Source organism: Arachis ipaensis, chromosome B10 (assembly GCF_000816755.2).
Source record: "Arachis ipaensis cultivar K30076 chromosome B10, Araip1.1, whole genome shotgun sequence".
Classification (NCBI taxonomy): Eukaryota; Viridiplantae; Streptophyta; class Magnoliopsida; order Fabales; family Fabaceae; genus Arachis; species Arachis ipaensis.
In genome coordinates, this window is record NC_029794.2 from 5,113,762 (window position 1) to 5,130,490 (window position 16,729).

The window sequence follows — 16,729 nt, forward strand, 5'->3', positions numbered from 1 at the left end:
CATTATTAGTACCTGAATCTCTAGTGCCAAATTGTGGCCTTTGAAAGAAAATGCTACGATTCCAAGAGCATTCAAGGCAAGAAACAAAGATGCAGAAGATGATGGCGATGACAAAGGTTCATAAGAGATGGAGGGTGGCCTTTGTTGGCTCACAGATAGAACCCAAACCATGGTGGAGTAAGTGATTGCTGTCACAGCACCTATGAGTGAGAGCCCTGCAATTGAATTGAGGTTTGGAAGCTGAGACAGGACAATGGATAGAGAAGTGAAAACCAGGTACCACTCCACTGTGGTTAAAGGATTTGAGGTACACGTTGGACCACAAACTATTTGGAAGAAGAGTTTCATGGTTTCCCCTCCTATAAGGATCAATGCAGTTGCAGTTTCTGCTGATAAATAAACAGTTGGGAAGAGAGCAAGCCACACCCCTAATCTTTCCCCTGAAAAAGCAAGGTTGAAACCTTTTCAAATCATGCAATGCTAGTTTTAGGACTGTTACATGTGTATGAATCTTCAATTAAATTGGTTTGAGTACCCAACATGGTTTTTGAGGATCAATTATATGTAAAGCATTCTTGCATTGTTAATTATGCAACTTTACATAACAATGTGATATAATAAATTAAACTCACCAAATGCTGCTTGAGCAAGCTCCACATATCTGTTGTACCTTTTCCCAGGAACAGCTTCATGCAGCTGAACCAAAAGCCATAAAGTGTACAGTTGCCAACAATATGCTATGGTTAAAGAAAGGATTCCCCAACTCCTGAAAAAAAAAATCAATGTTTTTGGATCAAACTATTCTAAGATATCTTTCATAATGACATTTTATATTCTAATCAGCTTAATTCGGACTAAATCTGCATTATTCTATGTTATACTCCCTCCCTTTCTTTTTATCTATCATTTTTTACAGGTATAGATGTAGAAAGTGCTTCTGGAACAGTATTAGAAATTAATCAAATTATGAGGAAAGGATGTAAGCATGATGGTCTGTTTTGTTTTTATTGTTTCTTTACCTTTCTATGTAGCAAGTACCAAAAGGAAATGCTAAAATGACCAACACAAGGCCCCCCCACTAAATCACCCAAGAGTGAATGAATATGGACATTTTGCAAGTGGTCCCTAGAACCTAGTAAGGGACACTACAAGCTGACAAGTTTTTTATTTCTAAAAGTGAAAGTAAAGTTTGAAAATATAGAGACTTCACATGCTTGTGCAATTACAAAGAAATGCATGAGATAACAATTCACATTGAAAATAATTGAATGAACTTCAGCTACAGATGAGTGCTGCAATTTTGCATTTAGCTGATTTTGGACACACTTAACAAGAAGGGGTCAGATATTATGATCAGGAATATAATGTTACACAAAAATGTAAGGTAACAACACATACCAGCCAAGATAAGCAAAAGCAACAGGCAAAACAAGGGCCTGGAAACCAACACCAGCATTGAGGTTGTGGAATGCAGCATAGTGAGCATTTCCATTGCGAGATTCAGTGATGGGAAGCCAAGCATCTTGAGGATTGAGCTTAGTGAGATGGCCAACCTCCTCCAAGTAGCCCTTCATGTTTATGAGCACTCTCTTCATTGGGGTCCCTATTGGACTCAGAAACCTTGGTGATATGAAGGAGGTTGGTGTCCATGCATTTGATGATTTTGCTTCCTTTGAAGCTGGTCTTGGTGACCTCTGCCCGGACGGCGTCAGTATCTCCGGCGTTGACACCCTTGGTGTCGCCGGTATGGATATCAGTTCTGTCTCCGGTCTCTCGTCCATTGAATGAGTCAAACTAAATTATCTAACCATAGAAAAACAAATTTTAGGAACAGCATCATAAGTGACAGTATAGAACTCCATTAGGCATTTTTGTTTCTTACATGCATGAATTATGAATTTGATGTCTTACAATTGTACTACTAACTTCCTAGTTAAACCTCATAGACAAAAATGTAAATACTTGGTTACAGTCATGTGTTGATTAAACTTTTGTAACGGTTGTGATTGCAATAAATGAAGTTGACAGTGACACAGACATTAACACAATATACAGAACTACAGTATCAGTGTTAAGTGTTCAATTGACTCAGGCATGAAACAGAAATGGCATCTTGAAATTGATGATTGATGACAGTGATATAAAACTAGTCTTTGATAAACAGTTGGTTTGGTATTCCATAGTTATAACAATCTGGAAAATGCTTAAACCAGATTAATCAATGATGATATTCAAAATTTATTTAAAAATGTTTTGTCTAAGTTTAAAATAAAAGTTGGAGACAGCATTACAATCAGCTTAATCATTCTTTTTTAACAGGTCAAAAAGGAATAGTGAAGCGTGCTACTTTTTGCTAATTAGAAGATTTCAAATACAGACAACATCTACTCCAAAAGGTGCACCAATCATATCTATCATCTTCTAGTAGATTGTAAATTAATCCACATAAACAACAACATTCAAACTTCACTTAGTTAACCACATAAACTTCACTTCAAAAGGGAATGCATACTTACAAGATCAATACAAACTAGCTGGAAATATTGGCAATGAGATTTTTCAACAACAGCTTCCCCAAAAAAATTAGTCAAAGGGAAAAGCTCAAATGTCCTGAAACAGAACAAGTAAACATAAAAAAACAAATCATCACCATATCACATAACAGCTGAGATAACTTAAGTTTCATAGTTTGGAGCACACAAGTCAGAAATTTAAGCATTTGAAGATTAACAAGCCTACAAACTTGGAATATACTTTGTGAAAGATTTGAGAATACTGGAGACAGATCAAATTGGACTCATCTGAAGTGAACTGTCAAGTTCTCTAAGTAGATATCCAAAATCTAAAATAGACCCTTTGAGATACACAAAAAGCCATTCCAAAAAATACTTAATTATACAGCCTCTTTCTCATATACACTCGCATAATTTATGATGACTATTATGTAGACTAGCTAGGTTGGAAGATGAGACAACTCTTGTTTCATTAAATCTTGCTTGAACAAGGACAAGCTTGGATTTTTGCAGTGATTTATCAATCAAAAAATCACATGAGGGTACAAAATGCACTAGGGGCATAAACACTGTTTACAAATGTTAACAAACAACAGCAAAACCTTACTACATAGACTAAAAGACTTAAAATAAAACATATAATTATATAAAATAATGCTAACCACTTAACCAGAGTCTATAGTCTGCGAGTGTATGGCTCCAAAATCAGAAAGAAGAACATTTGAGTGAGAGCAAAAGCAAGGTAGTGAATGTAATAATGCAGGAGGAAGCTTAAAGAAAGAAGCAATGTAATCAATATTATGAAAGTTAGTACCTTGATATATGGGCAGGCCACCAAGTATAAGGGTATGAGTAGTGCTACAAGTTCAGTCTTCAAAGAGAATCGAATCTCATGAATGCAGCCTTCTTCTTCTTCTTATGCTGCTGCTGCTTCATTCACTGCACTGAGCAGACCAAAGTAGTAACAGTTATTGGAGTAGCTACTAGCTAGCTACTAATTTTAAAGCTCTTATTTATTTATTTATTTATATATATTTTATTTGGGAACTTGGTATTGTGAGTCTCCAAGTGTGGTTATTTAAAATGATGTTGGTACGAGAAACCATGATGCTTTGCTTTGTTACTTATTTATCACTTTTTCTTTCTTTGATGAGAATAATAAGAATAATGAAAAGGAAGAAAATGTGTTTGAAGAGTTGAATGAATGAATGTGTTGCAGAGACAGAGGTGACTTTGTTAATCAATCGCCGTTCATCAATCAACGCCATTCATGTCTGACTTTGACATTTGAGGTGACTTTGTTAATCAATCGAGTGCAAGTGCCCCACTCCTAATCATTTTGATTTTCACCATGCTTAATTAATACTTGCTTCATCCAACTAAACAAAGTATTAAATAAAATAAAACAACATGCTTATAAATCTAAGAAAAGCTCTGCAAGTGTAAGTTTTTTAAAAAAACTTTCCTAGAGAATTATAATTTTTTTTTAAAAAATAATAAGTAAATTTTAAAAATTTATAGAATTGTATTTATAAATCTATAAGGTAGCGTTTGGTAGAGAGACAGAGACAAAAAGATTGAAACTAAGAGACAGGGATTGAAATAAATCTCAGTATTCTATTTGGTACAAAAAATACATGAATTAGAACAAGAATGAAACTCTAATTTAATTTGCACAAAGGGTAAAATTGAAATTAATTAATTAAAATAAGAGTATTTTAGGTATAAAATGTTATTAAAGTTTCAGTCTTGATCTCTAAAAATTTTAGTCCCCTGTGTCCCTATTTTTTAGAGGTATTGAAATATTGAAATTTTGAAAACAGAGATAGAAATTTTAGTAACAGACCAACAAATATGATACTGAGTCTCAGTCAGTCTCTATCTCAATATCTCAAAATAAACTCTACCTTAATGATCGTATGAAAACTGACAACAAGCTGGTTTGTTTACGGAGATGAGAGACAAGAACACAGACACATAAAATTGTGTTTGGCAGATGAGACATGAAAAAAAACTTTGTGTTTAGAGACACTGAATTAATGTTTTTTGTGTCTATATGATAAGAAAGACACAAAGACATTAACAAGTGACACAACTTATTTTTTATTTTTTTTATTATTCTTGTTAATTTTTTATAATTATATTTTTTATTATTATATTTTTCTTCTCAAATTTTTTAATAAAAAAAAAAATAAATTATATTTTTATAATTTGTTCTACTTTATTACTAAATAGAATACAAGAACACTAAATTTTATATTTTGTTTTTAGTGTCTTATCTTATCCTGTTCTCAAAAATAAATACAACCAAAAGAGAACGTGTATACAAAATGATGTAACTTTTAAAAGTTTATAAATTTTAAATTATAATTTTTTAGGGACTAATTTGTATTTTTTTTCTTGCATAATCTATAAATCTATCATAATTCTTTAAATTTATAGTATTACTCTAAAATTGGTGTATAGAGGAAGAAAAGATGCTTTAGTGTGGAATGTGTAATGATTACTCTTGAATGATGAATGATGAACAAGAATGATTTCAGGTGAAGTGGAGCGTAGCAATAAGTAGAGTGTATAGTACCTTTCAAGTCTCAATTCCACTCTTCACTCTCACTCAAATACTTTCATACAGTAATAATACAAAGCACATACATACATAGAAAAAATAAGAAGAGTTTAATTGTAAATTTCGATAAAGTGATATACTCCTACTTAGGAGTATTAAAAATCATTGTATCTGATACAAGTCGCAGTAATTAATAAAGTGAAGTTGAAACTTGAGACTAAACATTGGAAAAGTGACAGTAAATTAAAGGTGGGAAGATTAAGAATTTTGTCGGAAATTACCAACCACGTGCTTGCCTGCTACTCTCTGCTGTTGACCCAACCATCATACACCACAAAAACAAATTGTCTTACTAGTTACTGCTAAATCATTTCAGTTCTTTTCCTTTTTAAGCATGAAACTCACAACATCATTGTGTTCTTGTTTTCATAATTCTCATTTAAGCCATTCACCATTTGCTACTACTAGTCTGGTAAGAAAAGGAAGCTATGGGAAAGGGAGGAAACATTATTAATTAATTATTATTCCGTAAATAAAATTTAATTAATTACTTCTTAAAATTAAAACTAAAACAGACAATTAATTTAGAACAAAAGGAGTAGTACTAACGTTGAAAGGTTACTAAGACAACTAGGGGCTATTAAAATGAAATTTGTAGGGGTTTGTGGTTTTTTAGCTTGGACATGGCTATAATTCTCTTTTTTCTATTCGAGGCAAAACAACAAACAAAAACGTACAACTTCTATTGAATATTTTCTATATTAAAAAATTAATGGAAATATGCTTTAAAAATAACAAAAAATTTTATGTGTAACTAAGGACATTTTAGAAAATTAAAATTTTTACATCAAACTTATTCAAATGTTCATTATATATAATAAATAATAGGAATTTAATTTTAATACACTATGAATGTAAAATAATTTTATATGTGCATTTAATTATATAATATTATATCATAAAAATAATTACTATTTTTATTAATCGCATGCCAAAAAAGATATTTGTGATTGTATAACCTGGTAAAATAATTTAAGTTTTTTTTTTACTTCAAAAATTAAGAAACTTTTTGTTTTTGGTTTGCAATGATAAGAAACGTGAATGGGCCGATAGAACAACGAATTGGGCCTATATAGCATATCAAGTTAACATGTTACGAAGTCCAAAGACAATAGGTTGTAAGATGACAATGTGGGCTTTCTTAGTCATGGGCTTATATCAAGGCCCATTTAGATCGATAGAATAGATTGGAAGCCCAAAGTGAAGAACCGTGAGCGCCACGCCCACTACAACAAATATGGAAACCCTAACAACAGGTGAATAAATTGGAGAAAGAGAGAGAAAAGAAACCCTAGAATTTGAGAGAGAGACAGAGAGAGAGAGAAGAACAGCGAAGATGAAGTTCAACCCAAGAGTATCGAGCAGCCGCCGCAAGAGCCGCAAGGCTCACTTCACGGCCCCGTCGAGCGTGCGGCGCGTGCTCATGAGCGCACCCCTCTCCACCGACCTCCGCGCCAAGTACAACGTGCGCTCCATGCCGGTCCGCAAGGAAGACGAGGTTCAGGTTGTTCGTGGCACCTACAAGGGCCGTGAGGGCAAGGTCACTCAGGTTTACCGCCGCAAATGGGTGATCCACATTGAGCGCATCACTCGAGAGAAGGTTAACGGCTCCACCGTCAACGTCGGAATCCACCCTTCCAAGGTTGTTATCACCAAGCTTCGCCTCGACAAGGACCGCAAGTCTCTCCTTGACCGTAAGGCTAAGGGACGTGCCGCCGCCGATAAGGAGAAGGGCACCAAGTTCGCTCCAGAAGATATCATGCAGACCGTCGATTAATTTAGTCTCTTTCTCACTATCTCTCTCTTTTTGTTTGAAGTTATATTACTGATAGAAGGAAACAAAATTAGGTTTTGTAATTTTTGGATCTGAATTGTTCAATCGGGTTAATTTTGTTATGCATTTAATTTTAAATCAAAATCTTATCACAATGCTGCTGAGCTTATAGTTATTACTACCCTAGTTTCTGCTTTGCTGTGTTCTGATTATGGCATATATAATGTGGAAATAAGTATGGTGCTCTCGTTTTGTTTGCTTGATTAGTTTTTGGGAACGACATTGTTGCTGTTGTATTTGCAACGTGGGTTCGCCATAATCGTAGATTTGATAGTGTAACAAGTCCTGCATGCTATTTCTGATTAAACAGTGCTATGAGTGATGAGATTACCCATTTTACAGTTATCCCTGGCTGATATAATATAGGGTGCTGAAATTTTGTATTCTGACATGCATTGTTTACTTCCAAATTTGTTTGTTAATGATGGTTCCCTTTGTCAGACTATGGTTAGGAAGTTTATCAATGGTCCTCTTTGGTCTTTCTAAGGATATGATTAGATGCTTATTGAGAAGCGAGAGTTTGTTCTTAACTCTTCATTTGGATAGGAGTTCTACTCTAATCCGTTTTCCATCCTATACCATGTGTTATATATCACCATGCATTGTTTACGCCAAATTAGGATATCGAAATCAGTCAATCTTGTAGAATACAGATACAAAATATACATTAAAAATAAATTAAATTATACATATATTTGTATAAATATATAGTAATTGATTTTGAGAACTGGTTTTAATATAGAAATAAAATTTTGTTATTTTTAGTTATATATATAGTGAATGATTGGTGAATTGGCATATTAATTTTAGGCATTGATTAATGGTTACATTATGCATTTTTACTCGAAAATTCTGTCCTTGAGCGAGATATATGTTCCGAAATTGTAGGGGGTATTTGATGATTTGCATTCAAAGGTTATGCAATATAAACTTGACGAGACATCGTCCTTCGGCCAGGAGGTTATTCATGGTTCATGGGTAGGAAGAAATAAAAATTGAAGGGTTGTTCATTGTTGATGGTTATGAAGAAATAAAAACTAGCTCGATCGCCTGACTATTGTTATTAAAAATTTGTTTTGAAAAACAAAAGCTGGCAATTTGTCCATAAAATTAAAGAAATGAAAATTATTGCTTTGCATGTCATATATACCAAGGCTTAGGCTTTTAACTATTGTTGAACTTAATTTGCTTTAGCCAATGATATAGCCCTTTTTTTAGTTAGTACCTAAGTTATATGGAGTAAACAAACAAGAACAGAAAGCCAAGTAGCTACTTGAAAGTGGAGTTGTTATTTTATTTCTTATTTGATCAGTGTTAACTCAGCCGACAACAGTTCAGCATTTTCTTTAACGATTATTACGGTAATAGAAGTAAGAAGTGATCGAATCGAGATAAGTCTCAATGTAGTCCCTGAAGTTGCACTCGAGCATCATAGTAGTCCCTGAACTTAAAAGTCTCTGAACTTAAAAGTTCCCCATATTCACTCCCTGAAGTTGCACTCCGGGACTCAGACTTGTCTTTCCGGCACATTCTGTCCACTTGGCGCTATCGAAAAGCTGAGTTGGCATCCTTCGTGACACATGGGCATTACAACGGCTAGCTGATGTGGCAGAGTAAACTGTCCCGAATCAATTTGGTCCCTCAATTCAAGTTAAAACCCTAATTCCCAATTTCGAAGCCCACAGTGCTCACTCTCTTCTCTTCTCTTCTGTTCTCTGTTCTTGTCTTCTCCATCTTACTCAGCTCCTTCTTACTCATCAAATTAGCCTCTCTAGCATCATGTTCGCTCTGGACATTCTCAAGACCTTTAATGTGTAGTCTTCCACCAAGCTGTAAATCATGTAACTCTGCTAAGCCATGTTTGGCTTTTGAATCCACAATAAAAATATTCGGTGTTTTTAGTTGTTTCAACTCCCCCATTTTTGGAGGCATTTCTACTAATGCCCAACATCCTTCAATTAAGAGATGCCTGAGATCCTTCAACTTCAACATGTGTTTGGACAGAGAAGTAAGAAAAATGCATTGTTCCAGCTTTAGAATTAGCAATTTCTGCAGCCTAGAAACACATTTTGGCAACTTTGTAATGTAACTATTGTAAATATTCAAGTACCTCAAATGTGTTAAACTTTTCAGTACTGAGAGTTCAGAAGATCTTGTACGCAGTGCTCGGAGAGAATTACATAACTGCACTTTACGCAAAACCAATGCTGGATATCTAATGAGGGGATTGCTAATTGCTGGATCAAGATCAATAAAAGTCCTCAAGGACTCAATATTCTTCAAGGTATTCTGATTTAACTCGGGCAAGCCAGAGTAACTTACATGGTGGACCCTTCTTGACAAATTGGTCAAGCTTGCAGACTCACCATAACTTTGAAGGTGGTGTTTCCATACTTGTCAATCGATACTTCTTGAAAAAATGATCTTTGGAGCAGCTCCTCTCATTGCTGGTTACCAACATCTTCAACCTCCAAATGCCCTTTGGATTTAAATAGTCCATTGGCCATCCAAAGATGAATTAGCTGTTCCTTTGAGATTCGAAAATCTTCAGGATAGAGAGCACAAAAACAAAAGCATTGCCGTGATGATGGCTTCAAATGAAAATCTTCCATACATCTGGTGAGAACCAGTTAGCCTCAGATCATCATCTTCTTGTTGCCTCTGTCTGACTCCCAAAGGCAGCTGAAACCTTCTCCTATCATCATCAATACGCTGGAACCTCTTGACCATGTCTTTCATCCTCTTGCTGATAGCATGACGAAACAAAATAGTCTTGGGTTGGAAGCGGGCTAACCACCCTTCACTTTGAAGTCGGTTGGATTTCATTGAACAATCTTCCAAGATATCTTCCAACACGTGCATGGCATCGGAAAGCTTTTTCAGCCAGTCCTTTATGGCATGGCTTTTGAATTGCTCCTCTGTAGAATCTTGGAACAATGCATGGATTGCTTCGAGATTATCAGGCAGCTCTTGGATCTGTGAGTCAACACCAGAAAGTGCTGCAATCTCATTCTTGACAAAAGTGTTCAAGTTTCCAATGAGAATTCCAAGCAAAGCATCAGTTACCATTTTCAGAGATGAAAGCAAGGATATGTGAAAGTTTAGTGAGGGATAGTTTGGATTTGCACAATGTCAACACCACTCTCAATGTAATCCATCATTGCTTCTCAGACAATCAACCATTAGAAAAGATTAAAATTATGGGGTGGGTTCCATTACAGAGGGATTTCTACTTGCTCTTTGAAGAAAACACTTCTTTGGCAGGTAAATTTTTCTTTATGGGAATATTATGACCATGGAAGTTTAATGGTGTCGTTTCATAATTATTTACCCTTTCCTCTTTGGTTTAATATGTGATTCATTTTTGTCATTCAGTTTACACTTGCATGCATCAAAATGGGGAGAACTGAACTTGCTGAGGATGCAGTTGCTTTGGCTGAGAAAAGGCTTCCAGTTGATTCATGGCCGGAATACTATGACACTCGCACTAAGTTCATCGGGAAACAGGCCCGGCTTTATCAGACATGGACATTAGCCGGCTTCCTTGCATCTAAGATGTTCTTAAAGAATCCTGTGACAGCAGCCATGTTGTGCTGGGAAGAGGACCTTGAGATTCTTGAGACATGTGCTTGTGCACTGAGCAAGAGTGGCAGGGCTAAATGCTCTTGCGATGCCGCCAAGTCTCAGATTCTTGTTTAGGATTCTGTCAACATTGTAAATAGTACATTCTTGTTCCACATTGTTGTGACTGTGAATAATGCTCCTTCTTTTCACTTTTGTACATTTGTAAATATCTTGATATTCATTTTTCTGTTCATATAGAATGTTCCTTCAGAGCATTCATTTTGCTTCCCCAAGATTCTACCAAGTATAAACAATGCCAGAAACAATTATAGCATGATTATTGTGTTTTCTTTCAAGAACTAGTGGATGTCTCAACGACCAGAACACAGATGAACAAACACATTAAATACTAAGTGCTCAAAAAATATCTGGTGACAACATTTTCTACTTGTCAAAAGAATATGACTGAAGTCAAAAAATTGAAACTGAATACTCCCATATGCGTTGCTCGTGTTTGCCATAACCGTCGGACTTTAAAGATGGAGAAGACAAGAACAGAGAACAAAAGAGAAGAGAAGAAAGTGAGCACCGTGGGCTTTAAAATTGGGAATTAGGGTTTTAACTTGAATTGAAGGACCAAATTGATTCGTAACAGTTTACTCTGCCACATCAGCTTGCCATTGTAATGCCCACGTGTCACGAAAGATGCCAACTCAGCTTTTCGGTAGCGCCAGGTGGACAGAATGTGCCGGAAGGACAAGTTTGAGTCCCAGAGTGCAACTTCAGGGATAAGTATGGGGAACTTTTAAGTTCAGGACTACTATGAGACTGAGTGCAACTTCAGGGACTACATTGAGGCTTATCTCGATCGAATCTAGAGTTAACAATCAAATTGTTATGACTTATGAGTTGCAACTTGCAAGTTCCAACAGTTATGACTCATACTCGTGTACACTCAATACCGTGCCACGCAGCTATTTATCTGCACTCACATTTTCATAGCAAAGTCTCCATTTTGACCACTCCCCATCATCGTAGTCTTGGTTGTGTTGCGGTGGAAGCCATGAAGGCCGTGGTGATAACCACCCCCGGCGACCCAGAAGTGCTTCAGCTGCACGATGTTGACGATCCTCTCATCAACGACGGCGAGGTGCTCATAAAGGTCGCCGCCTCAGCTTTGAACCGTGCTGACACTTTTCAAAGGAAAGGCTTGTATGAGCTTCCAAGTGGTAAAACCCCTTATCTAGGTCACGAATGCTCTGGCACCATTTTAGCGGTTGGGAATAACGTCACCCGCTGGAAAATTGGTGACAAGGTACCCACTATTTTCGTCAACTTCAAAATGTTGTCTATAGAGAATTTATGGGTTTGTCTTCAATTTGATGTATATCAAATTTTTATGTTTTTGGCGAATTCATTGTCTGAAGGTGTGTGCTCTTCTCGACGGTGGAGGCTATGCTGAGAAGGTTGCTGTTACAGCTTCACAAGTTCTACCTATTCCACCTGGTGTCTCTCTTGAGGATGCTGCTAGTCTTCCTGAGGTGGCATGCACTGTTTGGTCAACTGTTTTTATGACAAGTAAACTCTCTGCTGCTGAAACTTTCTTGGTAAATAACTCACTCTGCTTGATTATTTATGCATAACTTTTTAAATGCTTCGTGAATAACTAACTAGATCATATTTTGTTCAAAGTTTGACATCGTTGTATAATGTTACTCTTAGATGATAGTCATTGCCTAATGAACAGGTTCATGGGGGTGCTAGTGGAATTGGCACATTTGCAATTCAAATTGCAAAATGCCAAGGAGCAAGAGTCTTCGCTACAGCAGGTCATAGTCCCATACTTTGATTCTTGACTAGATTTATGGTAGGTATATTCAGTTTCCATGCATTTGTTCATTTTTAGTATTGAATTTCAGGAAGTGATGAAAAGCTAGCTGCCTGTAAGGATCTGGGAGCTGATGTTGTCATCAATTATAAGACAGAAGACTTTGTTGCTAGAGTGAAAGAAGAAACAGGAGGGAAAGGTATATCATTTTCCACCTTCTGAAATTGACTTGTGCAATAACTGAAGCTTCTATATCAGTTGCCTCTACCTATATTACTGCAGGTGTTGATGTCATTCTGGATCATATTGGAGGATCGTACCTTCAGCGAAACTTGGACAGCTTAAACATTGATGGAAGGCTTTTCCTCATTAGCATAATGGGTGGAGCTATAGGAGAAGTAAATCTGAATGGTATGCTCACAAGGCGCCTCACAATTCATGGTATGACAAATTTTTCATTCATTATTGACATTATCTTAGCGAAGAGAATTTTTCACTATAGTGCGTGCTATACTGATCAACATTCTATTGATTCTTTTGTAACTTTCCATATGATTTATCATTGATTATTAGCATTATATTAGAGAAGAGATCATCAACTTGATTTTTGTAGTGACTCCATTATCTATGTACTAAAGAGTTCCATCCCATCTTTTGTTGTATGGAATGTTGAATGTGTTTCTTTGTAAGCCCTTGATATGATGAATTTGGATGTAGCTGCTCGGTTGAGATTTAGAAGTGCAGAGAAGAAGGCAGAGATAATAAGAGAGGTGGAGAAGAATGTGTGGCCTGCAGTTGCTGCTGGGAAGGTGAAGCCTGTTGTCTATAAATATTTTCCATTATCAGAAGCCGCAGCAGCTCATAAACTCATGGAGAGTAGCATCCATATTGGCAAGATATTGCTTCGCCCACAATGTTGAAAAGTCCTTAAATCCATGACTTTGTTGAATATTTCATTGTAACATAATGATATGCAGTGCTTGATGGAGTTGGCTTTTAATCGTGTTGGACAAAACTTCTTGTAAATTGTAATCTTGTTTTCATGCTGGTTATGGATTTATTAGTAGCCATTTATTTTTCTGAATAATTAATCACTATTCATTATTTATATGATAAGGCTTTTTTTTTTCTCTCTTTTTTATTAGAGATAAAGAACATATATCAATGTCACCAGTCCACAAAGATACTCTAACACTCAAGTCAGTAAGAATGTGAGTAATAAAAATGATATTCAGAGTGAATAACGTACTTTTTTCATGTGAGGAGTGGATACAGGTAGTTACTTAGTGGGTCTAATCATGTGATAATTGAATGTGAGTAATAAAAATGATATTCAGAGTGAATAACGTACCTCTTTCATGTCAGGAGTGAGTACAGGCAGTTATTTGAATTGGCACGTAATTATTTGATTTTATTGGATAAGTCCGTTAGGAGAGCAAAACACGTACTCCCACATACTCCTGATATAGAACCTAGATTCCGATAGGACAATTAATTTATTTAATTTTTTTTTTACCAAAGATAGGAGATTCGAACCTGCAATCTCTTAATTGAGTATGGGGAGATTATGCCATTTGAGCTTTGGCAATTAATTTATTTAATTATTTGCCTGCTTTTAATGATATATATTAATCTTAAATAAGTTGTTATGTATTTATACGTATATTTTGTATTTAAACGTTAATGATTAATCGAGTGTTGGAGTAGTGTGATTACTGATTACACTAGGAAAGAGGAGAGCCGTGTCCTCAAGAAATTTCTACTGACTTTGATTGCTGTGAGTGGAACAAAGAAATGAAGGCTGTAGTGATAACCACTCCCGGTGGCCCTGAAGTGCTGCAGCTCCAAGAAGTGGAGGACCCTCATATCGGAGACGATGAAGTTCTAATTAGAGTTGAAGCCACTGCACTTAACAGAGCTGATACCCTACAGAGGAAGGGTTCCTACCCTCCACCCAAAGGTGCCAGCCCTTACCCTGGACTTGAGTGTTCCGGAACCATCGAATCCATCGGCAAAAACGTTTCCAGGTGGAAAGTCGGCGACCAGGTGATCAAATTTTATTCTTTTTGGTGGTTTGAGAAATGGGTTTGTGATAAAAGGCCCATCTTTAATTTTGGGTGTCTTCAAATTTTTAAGCTTTGTGTGTATGTGCCTAGAAGATCGAGGCTCATTATTGATTGGATTTTTGCTTCTTTATCTTTGTTTTCTTTTTGGGAAGAAACTTTGAATTGAATTCGGTTGAAGAACATTACTTGTGTTTTTGCTCTCTCATGGATGATGCATTTGTGGAAATTATAATCACTGGATGAGGTTCTCTTTTAGCATCTGCCAGTGTGCTGTACAATGATTTATGAAGGAAAATTACCTCAACATGTGAGATGTGGTTCATAGGTTTGTGCTCTTCTTGCCGGAGGAGGATATGCTGAGAAAGTTGCCGTACCAGCTGGACAAGTTCTTCCGGTTCCTCCTGGGATTTCTCTAAAGGATGCTGCTAGTTTTCCTGAAGTGTCATGCACTGTGTGGTCAACTGTTTTTATGATGAGTCGATTGTCGAAAGGAGAAACTTTCTTGGTAAGAGACAACTGATAATTCATGGAGGATAATCCATGTTCTGAAAGTATGAGTATTGTGTCAGTTTTTAAATGTCTCTTGTATTGATTCTCAGATTCATGGAGGTTCCAGTGGAATTGGCACATTTGCAATTCAGATAGCTAAATACCGAGGAGCAAGAGTATTTGTCACTGCAGGTTGATTAAGTAGTGCTTTCATGTGACTGAACCATAGTCAAGTTGCATAAATTTAGATGCCGAAATAAGTTGTCTTTTATATTTTCCAGTTGCATTGATTTCTTTTCAAGCTCTATTACCCCATCTTATTGATTGGAATTCCTAGCAATGTTCTCCAAATCTTATTCTAGATTTTGCTTAGCAGGTAGTGAGGAGAAACTAGCTTTTTGCAAGGATATTGGAGCTGATGTATGCATCAATTACAAAACGGAGGACTTTGTTGCAAGGGTAAAGGAAGAAACTGGTGGTCAAGGTATTAATTATCAATAGGAAGCATGATGTATTTCCCAGCATTTCTGAGTGTTAAATAATCTGTGTAGTGTGTGCGTTGATGTAATGAAGTTTTGGTGGCAGGTGTGGATGTTATTCTTGATTGTATGGGAGCATCCTACTATCAAAGAAATCTCGATAGCTTAAATTTTGATGGAAGGCTTTTCATCATTGGCTTTCAAGGAGGCACTTCAACACAAACAGATCTGCGCACTTTATTTGCTAAGCGTCTTACTGTACAAGGTGTTGCAAATTTCGGACTATACCCTTTCCTTGTGGATGCTTTTGCTTGCATGTTGGAAGATGTTGAAAATAGAAAATAGCTTAACACATCTTTCACACACTCTCTGTTATCTGTTTTTGTTATCATGCTTCCTCTGCGTTTCCAAATTATTGTGCTTTCTTCCAAAGTCCAGATTGAATTTTCGAAAATTTGAGATGTTTTTGTACAAGTAAACAACCAATAACCAGAGTTTTGTTGAATTGAATGCAGGGGCCGGCTTGCGAAATAGAAGCATTGAAAATAAAGCTGTGATTGTTAGTGAAGTGGAGAAGAATGTTTGGCCTGCAATTGCAGAAGGAAAGGTAAAGCCTGTGGTCTACAAACACTTCCCTCTCTCTGAGGCAGCGGAGGCACACCGCCTCATGGAAAGCAGCCAGCACATTGGAAAGATATTGCTTGTTCCATGAACTTCTTTGTACTGTACTACTGAATCAATGTGCATGACAACATGGCATGGATCATTTGACTTTGGTTGATCTTTATGTTATATGTATGATTATGAACTCAAGAACCTATAAAGCTGTGAATAAAGGGAAACCATGTTCTTAGTTGTGTATTAGGGGTTGGCAAAAGGCACCAAGAAAATGAATGTTTCATTGTAAGACTCAAGCCAATATCCAAGTTGAAGTCTTTGAGACACGGAGCTACTCTTTCTAATGTGGTTATATGTACAAGGTTATGCTATTTGATCTTTGGATTTGAATTCTCTAAAGTTTGAATTTTACTTTAAAGAGTAAAGTGTGATCTCTCATTATTTATTTTATAGGTGAAACCAAGAATAAATATGAAAGAGAAATTATTCAAGGGTAGAAGATCACACTTTACTCTCTAAAGTAAAATTCAAACTTTAGAAGATCCAAATCTTTGATCTTTATACTTTAAGGTAGCGTTTAGAAGAGAAGAGATTGAGAGACAGAGACGGAGACTAGACTGAGAGACAAAAACTGAAATATGTCTCAGTATTATGTTTAGTATAAAATGGGAGATAGAGACTGAAATAAGAATGAAGCGCTAATTTAATTTGC

At 36.2% G+C, this 16,729-nt stretch overlaps 4 protein-coding genes across 8 annotated transcripts in view; 3 read left to right on the forward strand and 1 right to left on the reverse strand.

The window, feature by feature from the left end:
* The window catches only part of LOC107622607 (lysine histidine transporter-like 8), a 6,455-nt gene extending 2,703 nt beyond the window's left edge, over positions 1-3,752 (reverse strand). The window contains exons 1-5 of one of the 2 annotated variants that reach the window (XM_016324569.2): positions 3,328-3,748; positions 2,517-2,610; positions 1,399-1,803; positions 633-766; positions 13-440 (exon numbers count right to left, since the gene is read on the reverse strand). In XM_016324569.2, the coding sequence (XP_016180055.1) occupies positions 13-440; positions 633-766; positions 1,399-1,781 (945 nt within the window). In that variant the 5' untranslated portion in view covers positions 1,782-1,803; positions 2,517-2,610; positions 3,328-3,748. Of the gene's footprint in view, positions 1-12; positions 441-632; positions 767-1,398; positions 1,804-2,516; positions 2,611-3,327 lie in introns of both variants that reach the window. The other variant, XM_021112870.1, reaches the window with a different exon arrangement.
* On the forward strand, positions 6,387-7,193 carry LOC107622608 (60S ribosomal protein L26-1). The gene has a single exon (XM_016324571.2). The coding sequence runs from the start codon at positions 6,476-6,478 to the stop codon at positions 6,914-6,916; it is 441 nt and encodes a 146-aa protein (XP_016180057.1). The 5' UTR covers positions 6,387-6,475; the 3' UTR covers positions 6,917-7,193.
* On the forward strand, positions 11,439-13,492 carry LOC107622280 (quinone oxidoreductase PIG3). Of its 4 annotated transcripts, none has more exons than XM_021113905.1 (6): positions 11,439-11,852; positions 11,965-12,144; positions 12,285-12,366; positions 12,457-12,564; positions 12,624-12,806; positions 13,056-13,492. In XM_021113905.1, the coding sequence occupies exons 1-6, from the start codon at positions 11,442-11,444 to the stop codon at positions 13,283-13,285; spliced, it is 1,194 nt and encodes a 397-aa protein (XP_020969564.1). In that variant the 5' UTR covers positions 11,439-11,441; the 3' UTR covers positions 13,286-13,492. The 4 variants fall into 4 exon arrangements, with proteins under 4 accessions (XP_020969564.1, XP_020969565.1, XP_020969566.1 ...); XM_021113906.1 differs by having other exon boundaries at positions 11,446-11,852; positions 12,648-12,806; XM_021113907.1 differs by having other exon boundaries at positions 11,451-11,852; positions 13,083-13,492.
* Positions 14,041-16,398, forward strand: LOC107622281 (quinone oxidoreductase PIG3). The gene is made up of 6 exons (XM_016324147.2): positions 14,041-14,411; positions 14,757-14,936; positions 15,031-15,112; positions 15,297-15,404; positions 15,506-15,664; positions 15,915-16,398. The coding sequence occupies exons 1-6, from the start codon at positions 14,160-14,162 to the stop codon at positions 16,109-16,111; spliced, it is 978 nt and encodes a 325-aa protein (XP_016179633.1). The 5' UTR covers positions 14,041-14,159; the 3' UTR covers positions 16,112-16,398.

Bases quoted from the DNA above. Each gene is read 5' to 3' on its own strand.
- LOC107622608 (XM_016324571.2), top strand. From the start codon at position 6,476: ATGAAGTTCAACCCAAGAGTATCGAGCAGCCGCCGCAAGAGCCGCAAG.
- LOC107622280 (XM_021113905.1), top strand. From the start codon at position 11,442: ATGAGTTGCAACTTGCAAGTTCCAACAGTTATGACTCATACTCGTGTA. The intron at 12,565-12,623 runs GTATATCATTTT...CTTCTATATCAG, and splicing joins AGAAGAAACAGGAGGGAAAG to TTGCCTCTACCTATATTACT. The intron at 12,807-13,055 runs GTATGACAAATT...TTTCTTTGTAAG, and splicing joins AAGGCGCCTCACAATTCATG to CCCTTGATATGATGAATTTG.
- LOC107622281 (XM_016324147.2), top strand. From the start codon at position 14,160: ATGAAGGCTGTAGTGATAACCACTCCCGGTGGCCCTGAAGTGCTGCAG. The intron at 15,405-15,505 runs GTATTAATTATC...TTTTGGTGGCAG, and splicing joins GGAAGAAACTGGTGGTCAAG to GTGTGGATGTTATTCTTGAT. The intron at 15,665-15,914 runs GTGTTGCAAATT...AATTGAATGCAG, and splicing joins TAAGCGTCTTACTGTACAAG to GGGCCGGCTTGCGAAATAGA.